At 38.1% G+C, this 18,691-nt stretch overlaps 1 protein-coding gene across 1 annotated transcript in view; it reads right to left on the bottom strand.

Annotated features, from left to right (window-relative positions):
- Positions 1 to 5,739: 5,739 nt before the first annotated feature.
- LOC106059939 (T-box transcription factor T homolog 1-like) overlaps positions 5,740 to 18,691 on the bottom strand; it is a 56,743-nt gene continuing 43,791 nt past the window's right edge. The window contains exons 8-9 of the mRNA XM_056033918.1: positions 8,606 to 8,868; positions 5,740 to 7,865 (exon numbers count right to left, since the gene is read on the bottom strand). Coding sequence (XP_055889893.1) covers positions 7,707 to 7,865; positions 8,606 to 8,868 — 422 coding nt within the window. The 3' untranslated portion in view covers positions 5,740 to 7,706. The remainder of the gene's footprint in view (positions 7,866 to 8,605; positions 8,869 to 18,691) is intronic.

Genomic DNA, 18,691 nt, shown 5'->3' on the forward strand with positions numbered 1-18,691 from the left:
TTTAGCAGTATGTACTCCGGTTCATGATATATATGTTTCATTATGATACTTACTATGTTTGTGTGTTCTATTTTGATTAACCTTAATATTTTTTTTAATTTATTATGTAAATGTGACTTATGTGTTTATTTTTTCTGTGTTAATTTTAAAAAATATAAAAAGTAACAGTAAGCCTAAAAAAAGAGACAGAAAGCCCCCCCCCCCCCAAAAAAAAAAAGAGGTTAAGAAAGCCCACAAAAGAAGCAAAAGAAAAGAGTCAAAAGCCCAAGAATTACTAGGATGTAAACAACTCGACAACTGATGTCACAAGCAAAACTGGGGTATCCTACAAGTTTACAAAGATCCTCAATTCGTTGCTAGAAGCTCAAGGATAGACATCACCTCAGTCTTGTCAATACAACTTACTCGACGAGGCTGCACAGTGGACAGAGTTGTCCAAACTACGGGTCAGTGTCGCGGTAAAGGGGGTATTTCTTAGACAAAAAAAGTTGTTGTTTTTTCTAGTTTTTAAATATTCTAACAATAATCAAAATGAATATATTGTTGTTGTTTCGGAGAGACAAAACAACCCAGATCCGATCTCTATAGGTTAAACCTTTTTTATTAACGGTAACTAATAGTGTTAGAATATTTAAAAACTAGAAAAAAACACACTTTTTTTTGTCTAAGAAATACCCCTCATACATCCCACATGTGCTTACATCATTTTTGCATGACTAAATGCATGACGCGCAGGACGTAATCATCTTCTTTTTTGAAGTAATGTCTGTATTATATAAGATAAGATAAGATAATATTGATGATATTTATTTATTACTTATCAATAATTCGTCCACCATTGCTTTGATTGATTCGAACAGTGGTCGATGAGTTGTGTTGACATTAGAAATTTACCAAATCAGTGGCGTAGCTAGGGTGGGAGGATGGGGGGGGGAGAGAATTTGAAGATCCACCCGGGCCCCCACTTGAGGGGAGCCCCCCAAATGAGTGTCCGAAATTGATTGACAAATAGTGTCAACGGCATGGGCGTAACTAGGGATTTGGGGGCCCGGGGGGATTAACCTCTTTGGGGGCCCCTTACATTTTGACATTCGACATATAATGTACGCAAAAATATATACGCCCCAAATCAAATTGGTTCAGTATATCAGTAAACTTAACAAAAAGTAATCAAGACTCTTTTAATGAATAATACCGTTGTTTATTAGTTAAATAATGCACAAGTGACAAATCTAAATTGATATCGCTTCACGTCGTGCATTCTGTGCAGCAAAGACATCTATAACATCAACTACATCGATACTTTCTGGTATTTGTGACTTCACTGACATTAAAGCCATGATAAGCCTTTCTTGTGTCATTGTGCCCCTGAGATAGTTTTTGATGAACTTGAGCTTTGAGAATGATCTCTCACATGACGTAATGGAAGTGGCCTGAGTTAGCGGTATTCGGAGGAGGTTGCAAAGTTTGAGCACACGTAATTACCATATGAAGCCTGTTTCCTCAATATGTCTATTGGTGGTTGTATTACTGGTTTGTTGATGAAAAGTGCTCGTGCATCAATGATCATTGAAAAAGCGATTTGCCATTTATTTCATCATACAAACAGGAAAAGTAGCACAGTTTGTCATAAGCGGGTCTTCATCTAACAGGTGTCTTGGTTCAAGAAAAAACCCAAAGGTATCCATTTTCTTTCCAACCTCTGAAATCTGCTCTTCATCTCCATATTAAATCTGTTCAGCACTTCTGTCGCAACACGTTTGAATTGCAGTTCTATTGACAGTCCTACATTAGAACTCAACTTCCCATCTAGTCTTTTCTTTCTTCTGGTTGTTTTGATTACAGGGAATCCATAGTATTCACTACCTTCTTTTGCTTTTTCGATGGATTGGTTTTTTGTCAGTTTCTCATCATTTTGCAGAAAGCATGAAAGGGTACTAATTTCTTTAGCAGCTTCCGTATATGCAGTCCAGACTTTTGTAGTTTCTTCTGAACTATATTAATTGGGCGCAAGAGCTTTGACAAGAATTCAAGATAGGCAAAAAATTATTAATTTTCCACTGCATGAAGAAGATTCTTTGCTAATATTAGGCCTATATGGTATTACGTCATTGTTGGTTGTTTATGTTTTGTGCGCAAGAAAAAGGATTCAGAAAATACAAAAGTGGGAAAGATCCATATCTCGTTATGCTCGAGTATAGAAATACTCCGATAAGTGGACTGCCGTATTCACCATCACAACTGCTAACGAGTAGAAGACTAAGGGAATCATTCCAACTGATCCCAAACTATTGAAACCATCGGTAGCTGAAAATGCAGAGATATTACTCAACGAACGACAGATGAAAAGCAAAGTGAAATACAATGCAAAAGCAAGACTACCTAAAGATTATACTGTCGGAGAGTTCGTCTAGGTCAAACATGGCAGAAAGCAGTTGTCATAAAAAAAACATTCAGCACCCAGATCTTACATCATAAAGACAAACGGAAAAACATACAGAAGAAATCAATGCTTTTTGAATAAGAGTTTCGATGAAGACATCTCTGGGTACTATGATACCGAGGAGACAATGAACTGCAAAAGTTGAAACAAACGAAACAGACAGTTATAGACCAACGTCTAGAGAACTTGTTGTGCCAGTCAAGACAACCAGAAGTGGACGAATTGTTAAAGTTCCTAGTAGACAGGGCCGGCATTAGGCCACTGCAGCCTATGCGGTGGCAGTGGGCCCCGCGCTTTCATAGGCCCCGCGCTAATTCTAAGTGTACATTATTAAATTAAACCATTATAATGTATATAAAATAACAGGGTTTTCGTGACCTCCTGATTTTCCAGGGCCTCCAGGAAATCTCATGAAAGGCAAAATATACGATTAAGTCCTGAACTTTTTTTGAATTTATTCAAATCTCCTGAAGAATAGACGAAATTGAAATTTTGGGGTGCCTATAAATAAAAAGTGGCATTGCGAGCTTTCATTTGATAAAAATTTATTGCAAAGACGAAAGTAGGCCTATTTTCTAATTAAAAAAAAATAATTTTGACATTATGCTCATCCCTACCCAGACTAGGCCCCGCGCGATCCGTTTCGCATAGGGCCCAGCAAATGCTAGGGCGGCCCTGCTAGTAGATATCACTTTTAAGAACTTTAAAAGGAAGGATGTGATAATAACTTCAAAAGGAATGATGTGCTAATATTATATGATATTACATCATTGTTTGTTGTTTATGTTTTGTGCGAAAGCAAAAGGATTAGATGGAAATAAAAAGAGAGTTTCCATTGGATTGAGGAACGATGAATAGAAGGGTAACAACTCGAGTGTGAAGTTTAATTCTGAAATTATAGACGCCAAACCCGAATAATGGACTATTCTAGCATTATTAAGAATAACTTTTGGATCTGTTATACTCGATTCTGTAAATTTTGATTCCAGGTTAGGTTAATTAGTGTAGCCATAAAATACTCGACATTTAGATCTATTATTAGTAAAGGTAACAAGATACCTGGAATTCGCTGTATATCATGCAGTTTTATTCGTGGCAACAAGGTTTAAAATGTAAAATTAACTTTAAAAAAACTTTGATCTCTGTGAGAACATTTTTTTTTTAAATGTCAACAAAGTCAACGTACTGATAGACCTAGATCTAGGTTTAGTCTTTGTGATAAATTAAACCCATAAATGTTGAAAAAAAAAAGACACCCGTTGACACTATTTGTCAATCGAATATATTAATTTATGTATTTACAATAAATTTCGGACACCCATTTGGGGGCCCCCCCCTAGGTGGGGGCCCGGGGGGATTTTAAAATTCTCCCCCCCCATCCCCCCCCCCCCTTAGTTACGCCACTGGTCAACGGGAGTCTTTATTCAACATTTATGGATTAAATTTATAACACAGATTAAACCTAGATCTGGGTCTATCAGTAAGTTGACCTTTTTGACATTTTAAAAATATTCTTTTCACACAGAGATCAAATTATTTTTTTAAAGTTAAGTTTTAAATTTTAGAACGCAAATCTTTAATAGATTTGTTGCCGATTTATTTTGTCTCGAAGAGATCAAACATGTGCAACAAGAACTAAAAATATTTCTCTCTTTGTTACTAATACTATATCTAAATGGCGAGTATTTTAAGGTTACGCTAATTAACCTTGAAGAAAAATGTACTAAATCGGGTATAACAGATCCAATAGTTATTCTTAATAATGCTAGAATAGTCCATTATTCGGGTTTGGCTCCTATAATTTCAGAATTAAACTTCACACTCTCTATTCATCTTTCCTCAATCCAATGGACACATGCTTTTCTAAATTAAAAAAAAAACAACAACCTATTCTTATAGAGTGATAAAACAGTGAATTACAAGGGTGCGAAAATGAATAAAAAATCCTAAATGTATGTCTCTTCGTCAGAGGAAATTTCACAATCATGGCATATTTTTATTTGTGAAATTAAAACAGCGTGCCGCAGAAGTTAAACCTATGATAATGCAGCCACAATAAGTGGCTATAGGTCTGGCCTGTGTTATGTCTGTTAGACGTTAATTAAAGGTGACATTTCTGAACTGTGATAATTTTAGTTAATTTTACTGATATACTGAACCAATTTGATTTTGGGCTTATACATTTTTGCGTACATTATCTCATGTCATGATTCCAATATCAAAATGCAAGGGTCCCCCAAAGAGGTCAATCCCCCCGGGGCCCCAAATCCATTGCTAGGCCCCATATCAATCAGTCAAGCGCTCTAACCTTTCGGTCACCAAATGCCCAACTTCTTCAGTCAAGTGCTCTTAGCTCTGGTTCACCTAATGCTCAATCTCTTCAGTCAAAGCGCTACAACCTATAGGTCACCAAATACCCAACTTCTTAGGTCGATACATTCAAATACATGCTCACACAGTTTCACGATATGAAACACTCATCATCAGTTTGTCTATAATCTCCAACAGCTGTTACATCAGTGTGTATGTGTGTGTGTGCTGATGCATATCCTGGACATGATTATCCCTCCCAGCCGTGAATGCTACGCCTTAAGAGATGATCTCATGTGAACATTTGTAAACTAAACCCATTAAATTGACAGCTTCAGATAACCAGATAGGAATATTTTCTATGGACATCGATCGCCTAATGAACGTCTAACACAGGGTTTCCCAAACTGTGCTCCTAAATAGGGGTTCCACTAACTATTGGAAAGTCCGTGATTGGAATAAATAACTAGTAGACCACCAAGTAAATCGAAAACTCTATAAGAAAAAAGCAAATTTTCGGCTAAATATTTAGAATGTGCGAAGTGTTCCTTTAAGGAAAATGTTTGGGAAGCACTGGTCTCATCACTTGAACTGCCAACTAAGTACAACGTTTCCTATATGCATGAGATCAATTTCTTAGCTAAGACGAACCTTCATTAAGTAGATATAGTTAGAAAAAAGCTACGTTGGCAGCACCCCAATTTAAAGCGGTCCAGTTACAAAGTCATAGATACACAAAGCTCAATAAATAACCATTTTATTAAATAAATGTATTTTACAGCTCAAGTTATAATGGTTAATGAGTAGCTACGTTGGCAACACCTTATTTTAAAGTGGTCCATTAACAAAGTTCTATAAATAGCCTTGAGGATTTATTAAATTAGGCCTACTTTTAATAGAAGATGACCTCTCATTGACCTGTATTCATGGATTTAGATCTATGTAAAATTTAAACCTTGTGGTAAAGAAAAAAAAAAAGAAAGATCTGATTTGCACCTTTTATTTGTCACATGGTAAACATTTAGCCTATTTGCAAAACATACAGACTAAAGAGGATATTTACATAAACCAAAATATAAAATTAAAATGGCTGTGAGGAATGAATTAATATGGCTGGCGAAAAAAAGAAAAGTTTTAATTTGATTGAAGTGTTTCTTTATATCTCGAGTATGGCAATGTTCACTTGCAGTTGGAGCAAAGCAGCTTGCCTTGAATACCCATGCCCATTCATCTCAACCTTTTTTGTTTTCTTAAAAATAAGTAATTCTAAATTGGATGGAATTATACAAAAGTTATTGCAAACTATTTCTAAATGCAATGATTATATTGAAAACACTAGGAGGGGTGGTGGCTGAGTGGCAAAGTTCCAAGTTCCAATCCTGGTTTAGACTGCTCCTCTGAGTCCACCTAGCTCTAATAGGTACCTGACATTTGTCTGGGAAAAATAAAGGCCATCGGTCATTGTGCTGGCCATATGACACCCTAGTTAACCTGGGGTCACAGAAACAGATGACCTTTACATCATCTACCCCATAGGTCTGGAAGGAGTACTTTACTTTTTACTATATTTGAAACACTGAATGTCATGTCACTAAATGTCATTTTAGAAGCTCAAATTATTGAAGGAATGTTTAAATATTAATGACACAAAATATTTACATGAACTTAATTATGAGAAAAAGAAAAAGATTTTTTTTAATTAATGCAATCGTGAACGTAGCAGAGTAAACTACAATGTCACACTAAAAGTTTTGGTTACAGGAATCCAGCTTGAACTTTGGCATAATATGAAGTAAAATAATTTGTACAGAAATAAAATTAACATGTTCATTATGTACACATAAGTAAAGCTTGCCTAGTAGTTTGTTCCATGCTGCTGAGTCACGACACACTTTGTCACAGTGTCTCTGGCAGTATCACACTGACATGATAAGCTGACAAATGTGGCACACCAAGCCCATAGAGCAGAGCACACTATCATACATGAGCCTCTGGTTGAAAGTGCTCTGCAGTGCACTGTCTTATATGAGTAAAAGTACTTTGCACTTTTTTCAAAGGAGTATAAATAACTCAAATTCACTTCTTACACCATAAACGATACAAATGTTTTGAGCGAACATAGAACTAGCTGCGAACATAGATCTAGCTGCAAACATAGATCTAGCTGCGAACATAGATCTAGCTGCAAACATAGATCTAGCTGCAAACATAGATCTAGCTGCGAACATAGCGCCCGAGCATTGAAGTCTTGCCAATCACGAGTTACTTGTTCTGACTGAACGTGACTCTAAAAGTACAAGTTCGTTTCTAAGCACTGATAGTAAGTAGCCGATGGAATGGATTTGAACAGACTTCTTCCAGGGCATTGAGAAGAAAAGTCTTGTCCTCACACAAATATCACAAATATTGTCAAAGGAAATGTCCACACAGATTTTTTTTGGGGTTAACCCATTAATAAATATTCTGGACAGCTTATCCATATTTTGGTCACAACTTTGTAATGTTTATCCGTATTCTGGGCACCATATGATTAACATTGGCTTGTTCAAATAATACACAATAGAATCCAACGCAATGGTTCACTATGATAAATATTTAGATGATTACATGAATCTCATATTCAGAAGGCAATGACAATACTTCACGACCTGAAACCTCTTGAAGTGCCCAAATGAGTTACAATATTAGAACACATAGCCTACATTTTCAGTTAAGTAGATAAATCTTGATGCCTTCTTTGTTCTTAACGATCTCTAGGTAACAAAGGTGTTTCAGCAAAGAAGCTTTTTTAAAAAAAGGCAGCAGCCTAGATTGACCTAGAAGAAATGTGTCGGTACAGCCAGGAAAACTTTGCCAGTTTTGAAATTATGGACCATGCTAGGTGGCGATCTGTGGACCATGCAGGGTGGCGATCTGGGGATCACAGGAAGTTTGGCTGGCTGTATGCTGATTGTCATAAGTGTGGTGACGTCAACGGGCTCCAGCTCCCCCTTGAGGCGTCAACTGGTCGAGTGGCTGGGGAAAAGAGCTGCAGGTCGCAAGGGTGCTCAAAGCCAGTGGGGACGTGGCTGTTCTGGGGGCTGCTGTTAGAACTACCCCCTCCGCCGCTGTTCTGTTGAATAAAAAAAACATTTTAGAGACATTAAATTCCAAAATCATATTCATTTCAATCAGATGTCGCTAGGAGGAGGGTAAGTGTGGTCAGCAGATGGTGTAAGCCCCTGTGGTAATCAACTACCCTTCCACCTCCAAAAAAAAACTTTGTTATCCACGTCACCCTTGGCACTCCCTCCCCAAGCTACTTATCCTAAAATCAATCAAGTCTAATTGCTTAGTTTAAACTACAACTCTTTACAAGCTTAATCATATTGGCATATATGTTTTATACGTATATTTGCGAATTATTTACATAGGGTAATATAAAGGAGATGGAATGAATTAATTTGCTACATCTAAAACCATTGGAAAATTAAACTTTATAGCAAACATTATTTTCAATATTTGATTTGGATGGCTGTCACAATTAAGGTCGCAAAAACTAATTACGCAATTAATAACCTAATTTCATTATCACTGTAATCGTGCTTCATATAGATTATGTTGAAGTGGCTACTTTTGGCCTTCCAGTTCCTAATGATTGGCCTTCCTAATGATTGGCCTTTTGAATTCTGGTTTAACACTACGTTCATTTAAATCGTTTGTAAGTAAGGAAATTATTTCTTTCCGAGGTAATTACCCAGCTTGCATCAAGCTATTGAAATGAATGTATTTTTTACAAATATGAAAAACGTTTTGTTTTTCCTGTAATTTCTATGTTGTTTTTTAATTAAATGTCATCAATAAAAATCTTACCCCTGAAATATTTGCTAGAGAAGGACTCGAACCAGAGGTGGGCGCTAGAGAGTAAGGCGCAGGGCTGCGGAGATACGACGGCATGGCGCAGTTCTGGTTAGGCGATAGATTGCTCACGCCACTCATCCACATCCCGTACTGGCTGTTGGAGGCATGCCCGGGGGCGAGCATCCCGTGGGCACCACCCATGGACATGTTGGCCCAGTTTTCAGAGGCCAGATTCAGCATGGGCAGATTAGAGCCGACGTCTCGCTGGAAGTTTCCTGTACAGAGACAAAGAAAAAGACTTTTTAAAGAAATGATATAAAAACAAAGATGTTTTAATAATAGTAATAATAATAGTAATAATCTTAATTAATGAAGAAATTTATAATTGTGCATTACACAAAAATACTTCATAAGAGCTGATGTATTATACAACACGCAGAATATACTTTCATACCACAGTTTCACTGACACTAATATGTACAGAAAGTTGGATTTTATTCAATGGTTTCATCGCTATCTATGATATTGGTAGGACATAAAGACGTATCATCGTGGCACTTTATGGCTAGAATTAATTCGGAACATTGCTAAGTCTTCAAGAAGTCTTTAGAGCCTGTAACGGTTTTTTTTTGAGACAACGAAGTAATTTGTAATGACTTCAAGATGTTGCTAGGATTTTTTCCTTTAACTCTTTGTCTTCGTAATTATTTTCCATGTTCTAACAGAATTGTTTCATGTTTCACATTTATACATTCTACCCTGTTATCATTAAACTTTAATAACATTTTTGTTTGTAATCAGAAAACGTTACTTTTGGTATAGAATTATTGGAGAATGCATGCTCTTTTTTTTTATACAACACAAATACACGCTTATGCACCAAAAATTAATTTAATTTAATGGGGTCAAATTAACGATGGTATCGTTAATTAGGAGAGAAAGAGTTAAAATGCTTACAAGTATATAGGGTATCGCAATAGATTTTTTTAAAACCTAAGGCCTGTTATTATTTAAAGCTTACATCATTTTTTTATCGGTCCACATTCTTAAGTAAATTCCCTCATTCGTTAATACACAGATGTTTCGTATAAATGATGAAAGAAATTACTAAACGAATGAACCTTAGATTCCCCCCCCCCCTTCTTCCTATGACCTTTGTTCTAGACAAGATTTCCAGAAGTACACTTTTTTTTTTTTTTAAAGAAGACACGTGACACACTGGCATACAAAGGCTCTTTTCTAGGCTACAATTGGCACGCTAGAGAGATATGGCTAGAGAAGTTGTGGGCCTTCCTTGTCGCCAAGACTCGTCTGACATTTTTATAGAGTACACCCCTGGTCGCTCTGCCAGCACCATGGCGACCTTCAGCGTCAATGGAACCGAGGCTTTCAAAAATAATTACACCCCCCTCCACCCTTTTAAAATAGGAATAAAACTGTCGGATGTTATTGTGGGCGTCTCTAAATGGTTTAGTAGTTCCAAACTAGCTTAGCTTTTAAGCTCTGTCACCCAACTCCGCAAAAACAACAAATTTGATTGGTTTAAATCAGGTCAAAATTTGAGCATGATTCTATTTTTAGCTGTGGGTGGAGCTTGTCGACTGAGCAAACATTTTATGTTAAACATATAAATATATAAAGCATTGGTTTGGGGGGAGGGATGGGAGAGGGGGAGGGCCATGCAACTATTAACATGGGCAATGATCAGAAGAAGAGACAAAAGAGAGGTGCACAGTGTGAAAAAGAAGAACAGCGTGTATGTTGTTTTTTTACTTTGGGGGCGCTCGTATCGTAAAGACGACGCTTCTGCAAGTTATCGGATGTGACATGTCAAAATCGGATGTGTCATGTCCAAAGCGTCACATTCTTGTGACAGTCTGAGATAGAGAATAAGGAAGGGGGAAGCGGGTTCTGATTGTCACGTGACACTATATTTTACTCAATATGAGAGATTTTTTTAATGGAGGGGGAGGGAAGGGTGTGTGACAAGTAGCGCCATGACATTTGGGTGACGTTTGGGGGGAGAGAGGGTGTGGAGACACGGCTAGACACTTACACCTAGTAGAGGGGGGTAGGGATACAGGTTCACATGTGTGGCAGATTGGGTTGCACTGTTAATACAGGCTTAAATCAAATCTGATCCACTGACACTGTCGGTGAGATTTTGGGCGCGGGATGGGGGGGGGGCTAGCTGGGGAGCGGGGAAGGATGATAGGGATATAACAAGGGCGCTCGTCTTGGGGGCGAACACTTTGGGAAAAGTGAGAAGGAAGATGTCGAGAGCTGCGCCCTTCAAGCTTATGTAACAATTAACATAATTTTTTTTTTCTCCTTGGTACGCCCATCTTGATCGACACCCTCATCTGGCGTCACGGCTTTTCATCCTATCACTGGCTCCCCCCCCCCCCACACATAGTAGTAAGAAGACAAATTAAGACATCGTTTTCTTATGACTGTTGTATCCATTACTCAGTAACACATTTTTAATATCTCAGAAGGGAGCAGGGGGGAAGCGGTTTCACCCAGCTTTAAAGTGTCACCACTGCCCACCCGACACAAAAATTATGTGTGGCCGCCACTGAAGAATGGAGGGTGCAGCTATTGTTTTAAATCGCCGTGACATTAATGAGCGCATTTAAACAAATACTAATCTAATACTGAATGTCAGATAATAGATTGTGACAAGGTGCGAAGCAGATGGTTTATGCTGATGGCGAGAGCGAAGTGTAACAAAAGAAGAATCTGGAGCTGGGAAATAGGGAATACGCTTGTGTCAGTTCTCGCCCTTGGAGCTCTAGATATAATACATTGGCATCGAAATGAACATGATCTAAAAATAACGCTGGTGATAGAGGAGACAAAGATTTTATTGAGAACTTTGTAAGTATCCTTAAAGATTAAAAATTGTGTGTCCAGGAACATAGTAGGGTAGTGATTCTAACAGAGACGTAGAACGATACGAGGACAGAACTAACACTGAGAGTCAAACTATTCTGATTGCAGGAGGATATAATTACGGATATGTTTCCCAGCCCTTCCCTACGGGTGACAACTTTCATAGCAGAAAGAATAGGCCCATAAGGAAAAAATGGCTTCGCGATGACTTGAAAAATGGAACCGAGTTCATTGCACTTGTCAGGGATGAGAGAAAGCCTGAGGATCCATCAAGCCGCTTCTAGAACTTCCCTAATTGCGGACCCTTAAAGCGGTGATGGTTAGAGAAAGATCAACAGGAAGGTCTTTATGGGATGTTGGGCAAAGTAGCTTAGGGTTCAAGGTGTCACACATTGGCATCTTCTTCTTCAGACAAAAGATCGCTTTCAACCAGGTGGGGAAACATTATCTTGAGTTATCTCGCTTCTTATAACACTCGATGCTCTCATTGAGCTAACCTACATACATCTATCAGTACTTCAAACTAGATCTTACTAAAAGCAACGCCAGAAATTTCAAGCCTTATTTGTGAACCAAGCCGACGTTTGTGAGGATTGTATCCCAAGGGTTTCGTGTTGCCGAAACAATGGAAAGGAAAGACAGAGAGAGAGAAGGACACGATGGCGTCACTAGGGGGGGGGGTACGGTCCGCACCGGGTGACACCCGTTAGAGGGGTGACAACCAAGTGAAAAAATGCATTTTTGGAATAACTGACAATTTACAAAAAAGTAAGTGTCAGTGGCTAAATATTGGAACATGTTATTCACAATTGATAAATAGGATACATTTTATGATAAATCTTATGATAAATACATTTTTTTAAAATATTTCGGCGAAACATATTTTATTTTTTTAATGAAATTCTACATATAGTCCAAAACGTTACATCATACTCTATATTAAGAGTAGATGTGAAACCTTACTATGACAGTGCTCCGGTTTTCAACAATGTTTTTATCGAATCTATTGAAATGGTAAGTAGCATCGTAATATCAGAATGCCAACTAATAGTCACTGTTCAACAAATGGCATTCTTCAGGCATATAATATTATCAAAATCTCACATGCAATAGATGTACATTTTGTAGAGTTGGCAAGGAAATAAGTGACAATTGAGATTTCTGAAGATGATGTAATTTCAGATGTTGAATGTAAAAGAAACTCTAGCCAAGATGAAGGAAAAGTTACAGTGACTCAGTCGAATGATATAGACTTAAACATTTTAGGGGATGGTTTCTTTTTGTCGTGGGCCAATGTCACAAAGGAAAAGTACGCCAGTTGTTAAAAGAATGGTTCTGATGTTTTTTATTGGGGATGATAGCAATAGCAAGAAATTGTAAGTTTTTTGTTGTCAACTATTTTCATCTAATTCTGTAAAAATGAAATTCAAATGAGTAACTTAATAATTGGTGAAAATAAAGTCCGAAACTGGAATATGAAAAGACGCATGGAGAATAGTCATCAGGATTGAAAAATCGAAAAACAAGAGCATCCGGCTAGTAATACAAAGAACTCGTTGCTTTGATTGATGTAAAGAAAAAAAACAATTGGGAGAGGGGGTTCAGATCAGTAATCTTATATCTGAGATGAACCACACATTGGTTTCCAGATCAGACAGTTCGCCGTATAGTTTTTACACTATACGAGGGTTTTGGGGGTAGAGTTTTTTTCCGGCCTCATGATATAGTATGCAGCTTTGAAGGACATGGTCAGCATTCTCTGGCGATGCTCCGACTTTTAGCTTCCGGAACATAAGTTGTCTCATTCTGTTGTGTCTGGTTCTGTGTCCAAAAAATTATGCGTTTGTCATGTCGAGATAGCTTAGGCTTATCATAGGCGTCGTTTTTCTTGTATAGGGAACGTGAGCTGGTCCAATTCTCATTTATTTAGTCCTTATTGAATATAGAATGTCCATAAGATGGTGGAAATGTTGTGTGAATAAAACCAAATCATGTTGAAAAGTGTATCAATGTTTTAGAAAACCACGTAAAAGATATACTGTAAGCACCTTTGTATTTTGTTTGACAGCACACCTGACATAGTGCACACCTAACAAAGTGCACACTGATCAGATTCATAAGTTATACGATTATGAGGGAGAAAAAAGCTTGGGAGGTTTACTTAGTTATATTAGTTTAAATGTCTAGAAAGGGGGTTAGCTTGAATTTATATGTCGAGCTCAGGGATATATAACAAAATGCAGCTTCGGTGTATGGAGCCATAAAGGAGTACAAGAAATTTTAAGATCCATCAGCAAAGCTGTTTAAAAATGTGAATAACATTCACTTTATCTATATGGTCAACTTTCTTTTCAGAAAATGCTTCTTGCGTTAAAATTTTAGGTACAATGGAAATAATTTGTTATAAAATACAGCCTTTAGAGGCACAGCTTAAGGCTTAAGATCTGTTGCAAGATGTCTTTTATTTTACCTGTCTTTGCTTTATTTATTTTTTTTTTTGCGGGGAAGGTTAAATAGAAGGCTAAAGATATAAACGAGTAGGCCTACCTTTAAGCTATTGACAAAGCTGTGGCTAAACCAACTTTTTCTTTACCAAAAGCACAACAAGGTGTGACAACGAAGAAACGACACTTTCATAACGGGCACTTTGATTAAAAATGAAATCATTAAAGTCTTTAATTCTCAGTGATTGATACGTTTTCAAGTTTGAAATCCAGAAAAGAAAAAAAAACTTTGTAATTTACTTAAGGTTCCATTGTTGCAAAATTGAACTATAGATAAATTGTCATTTATAGTTGTTTAACAATTAATTAATGTAGTTAATTATAAATTATGTGTATTATTTATTATTATGGCTCAACAAACAAACAAAAAATAATTTGTTTTGATGGTGACACCATGAATTGACCGCACCGAGTGACACCCACCCTAGTGACGCCATTGGCAAAGGAAAGACAAAATGGAAAGAAGAGAGAGAGAGAGAGAGAGAAAGACACAATGGAAAGAAGAGAGAGAGAGAGAGAGAAAGACACAATGGGAAGGCGAGAGAGAGAAAGACACAATGGAAAGGAGAGAGAGAGAGAGAGAGAAAGACACAATGGGAAGGCGAGAGAGAGAGAGAAAGACACAATGGAAAGGAGAGAGAGAGAGAGCGAGACACACACAATGGGAAGGAAAGAGAGAGAGAAAGACACAATGGGAAGGAGAGAGAGAGAGAGAAAGACACAATGGAAAGAAGAGAGAGAGAGAGAGAGAAAGACACAATGGGAAGGCGAGAGAGAGAGAGAGAAAGACACAATGGAAAGGAGAGAGAGAGAGAGCGAGACACACACAATGGGAAGGAAAGAGAGAGAGAAAGACACAATGGGAAGGAGAGAGAGAGAGAGAAAGACACAATGGAAAGGAGAGAGAGAGAGAGAGAGAAAGACACAATGGAAAGGAGAGAGAGAAAGACACAATGGAAAGGAGAGATAGAGAGAAAAGCACAATGGGAAGGAGAGAGAGAGAGAGAGAAAGACACAATGGGAAGGAGAGAGAGAACAAGACAATGTGAAGGGGAGAGAGAAAAAAAAGACCTATTCTTCTAGAACCCCGAAATAAAATCAACTTCAAATTGACATCCACGCGACATAAATTACAAACAATGAGTCTACCGTGTTCTGGTTTTAGCGTGTCGATCAGGTCAATCGGTACTTTTTAATTATTTGGTTTACCCCACTTGTGCACACACACCCTCTTTTATTTCCACAGCGACAGTTGCTCTCTCTATTTTCAATTGATATATTTCAAAATCACATAGACATATGTCATATGTATACCCCCCCCCCCCCATTTCGTCAATTGTTCCTGATCATTGTCTATTAATATTTTTTTATTGTGGTCTTTGTATATATTAAGTTGTCATATAGGCTCCACCAATCGGAGAAGTCGGCTCATTCAGGCGTGCAGGCCAGACCGACAGACGTGGTGTGTGGCTTCGGCTATACCCGGGTGGCCTCCCGCTAGAACCGTTTCTAGACTCTCTAATAGAGAGGTATCAGTATCAGGCAGGAACTACACACAAGTGTTGGATAATTATCCACCTCCCCCAGCCTCGTTTTCACCCCTCTCTGCCCCCATCTCTCACACATCATTTTTTTACCGCTCTGCTGAGAACAATAATTATTTCATAGAAATTAAAAATTAGAATGTCGGGTGGGTTGTGGTTGTATCATGGGAGTGAACTGTTATCTAATACTTCGATATATAAATGTCAGAGTTAATCGCTTATCATCTAGTTATCTTCCTTTCAAACATGGCGATAAATGGCAGACAAGATTAGTTACATAGAACAACAAAAAACTGACTATAGGGGGTGGGGTCACGTGGCGAAAGGGGAAATCACTTTTGTCGTGGTTTTATTAAGAGAAAGTCACACGATGTATACGATTATTTCAGTTATAGACGCCACCTCTCCACCTTCCGGCACAGGGTACGTGCTGTGCACTAAGTAATGAAAGTTAGACTATCTTGAAGGACAGAGATTTTCGGAGAGAGTCCCAAAATGCTAATCAAACTCTGTGAAAGACCCAAGAGAACCAGACTAAGCAGCGTGTCGGAAGAAGCCGAAAGAATAAGACTATGCATTGTGTTGGAAGAAGCCGAAAGAATAAGACTATGCATCGTGTTGGAAGAAGCCGAAAGAATAAGACTATGCATCGTGTTGGAAGAAGCCGAAAGAATAAGACTATGCATCGTGTTGGAAGAAGCCGAAAGAATAAGACTATGCATCGTGTTGGAAGAAGCCGAAAGAATAAGACTATGCATCGTGTTGGAAGAAGCCGAAAGAATAAGACTATGCATCGTGTTGGAAGAAGCCGAAAGAATAAGACTATGCATCGTGTTGGAAGAAGCCGAAAGAATAAGACTATGCATTGTGTCGGAAGAAGCCGAAAGAATAAGACTATGCATCGTGTTGGAAGAAGCCGAAAGAATAAGACTATGCATCGTGTTGGAAGAAGCCGAAAGAATAAGACTATGCATTGTGTTGGAAGAAGCCGAAAGAATAAGACTATGCATCGTGTTGGAAGAAGCCGAAAGAATAAGACTATGCATCGTGTTGGAAGAAATTGAAACGACTTTTGGACTCCGTAAACACGAGAATATATTCAGAGGCACTCAAAATGAGGGAAAAGAATATGGAAAATCTTAACTGGAACTAATTCTGGTTGGACATTGAAAGCACGTTCCCGACATCCAGGCAGATTCTACAGTATTTACGAACTCTTTAGGGCGGATGGGGGGGGGGGGGGAAGAGTAATACAAACTGGATGTTCAACTAGTAATTGTTTGTTAAAATGTTCATTTCACTGTTTTTAATTTTCGGGTCTGACTTTTCAAATGTCTACGACATTGGCAACTTTCGTCTGACGGAAGTGGCGTGACTAATGGCCAGGAAAATCTTGGTCTTGACTACTTCCGGTTGTCCAGAGAGTGACAGCGATATCGCTCTCAGTTTACCAAGCAGGCACTTTTTAATATTTGTATAGAAGAAACGTCGCCTTTAAATATATTCTTATATTATATTTAAGTATTGAAGATAAGAAAAGGGGAGTTAATAAAGCTGAAAATAATAAAATGGGGAGGCGATTATAATTAAAAAGAAAAAAAAATACTTCAAAAGTAACAATCTGCATGCTATTGAAGCCTGCGCCCTCAGCGCCCTCCTCCCCAGCCCTGCGACTACCACGTGAAGGGGGATTACCAAATGTTGACACTAAGTTCTCCTGGCCCGCGAGCTGTTTCCCCGTACGTGTGAAAACAAAATGGACATTTTCATCAGGTATTCCCTGGGTGAGTGTCGGGGGGGGGGGTGCAGGACATTCCGAGAGAAAATTGAAAAATATTCCTATTTAGGTCATTTGGTGAGAGGACAGAGGACTAACTCAGGAATTATTCTTTCCCTTTCCATTACCTCCCTTTCCCTTTATTTCCCACCATTTTACTTTTTTTCTTCTTTTTCTTTTTTTTTTTCAATTACACAAAAAAAATGTAACGGGTGAAGGCTTACTATGCAGTTCATTTGAGCATAGAAATCAGAGTCAGTATCGACCATTAGTAGATCAGTCAGTGAGAAACAAGTGGGTTTTATTTCTACGCAGGTAATTAATAATTATACTATGATTATTTCGTTGAATATTCGTTCGATGTATAGATCTAAGGTCCTAGACCGATCTTGTAACTACGTGTTCAGAAACCAGTTGAAATGACGCTTGCCTGTGTGTCACAGTATATACCTGTACAAAATGAATCCCCCTTTCGGAGCTGCCAAGTATAGCGGTACGTACTCCCTCTCCCCTGTTATGAAGTGTGTTTCCAAGGTGATGATGAAAAAAAGGGAGCATTCATTTTTGGGCTTGGAAAAAGTCATAATTTATATTAAGGACGACAGACTATCTTTTGTGAATATTTTAATAAAACTTCTTTTGAGATTTTTTGTTCACAAGACAAGTTTGTTCACGTTATTTATATTTTATTTATTGAAAATATTATAAATTAATAAATTAAATTATAATACGCCTACATTGGATTAGTTGTACTAGCTGGAGCTACAAGCCTCCCCCCCCCCCAAGCCAAACCTTTCTAAATTTTCTAGCATAATTTGTCTAGTTAAAAGACGAGGCAAGATGAGTGTTCAATGTAATCAGAATCCTAATCCTTACACACTGGTCAAGATCAACAGAAAGTAAGCTCCTTTCTGTCTGTCCTTCACTTTTCTCTTCTTTCCTTTCCCTCTTACAATCATTCTTCTCTTTCTCTGTATTAAATCTCTCTCTCTCTCTGCCTATCTATTCCTCTTCTTATCTTTTGCTCTTCCAATCTCTCTCTCCCTCTTTTGCTCTTTCTCTCTCCCTCTTTTTATCTTCCCCCCTCTCTTCATATCTTCTCCCCCTTTCTATCTTTCTCCAACTTAATATCTTCCCCCCTCTCTCTCTTTCTCTCTCCCTCTTCCTCTCTTTCCTTCACTTAAACAAATCCTCACACCTTTAAAAGTACTTTGCATTTTTTTTTCTCTCTTTTGTTGTTTTAGTTCCCTCCCCCTGCGTTCGTTTCACACACACACACGCGTACACACACATACACACACTCACTCTCTTGCGGCGTATCCTTTACCCCCTTCCTGAACGCCTGGGCGCCCTTGCTGACACTAAATCCATAACTCAC

This window comes from Biomphalaria glabrata, chromosome 6, assembly GCF_947242115.1.
Source record: "Biomphalaria glabrata chromosome 6, xgBioGlab47.1, whole genome shotgun sequence".
In the NCBI taxonomy this organism is placed as follows: Eukaryota; Metazoa; Mollusca; class Gastropoda; family Planorbidae; genus Biomphalaria; species Biomphalaria glabrata.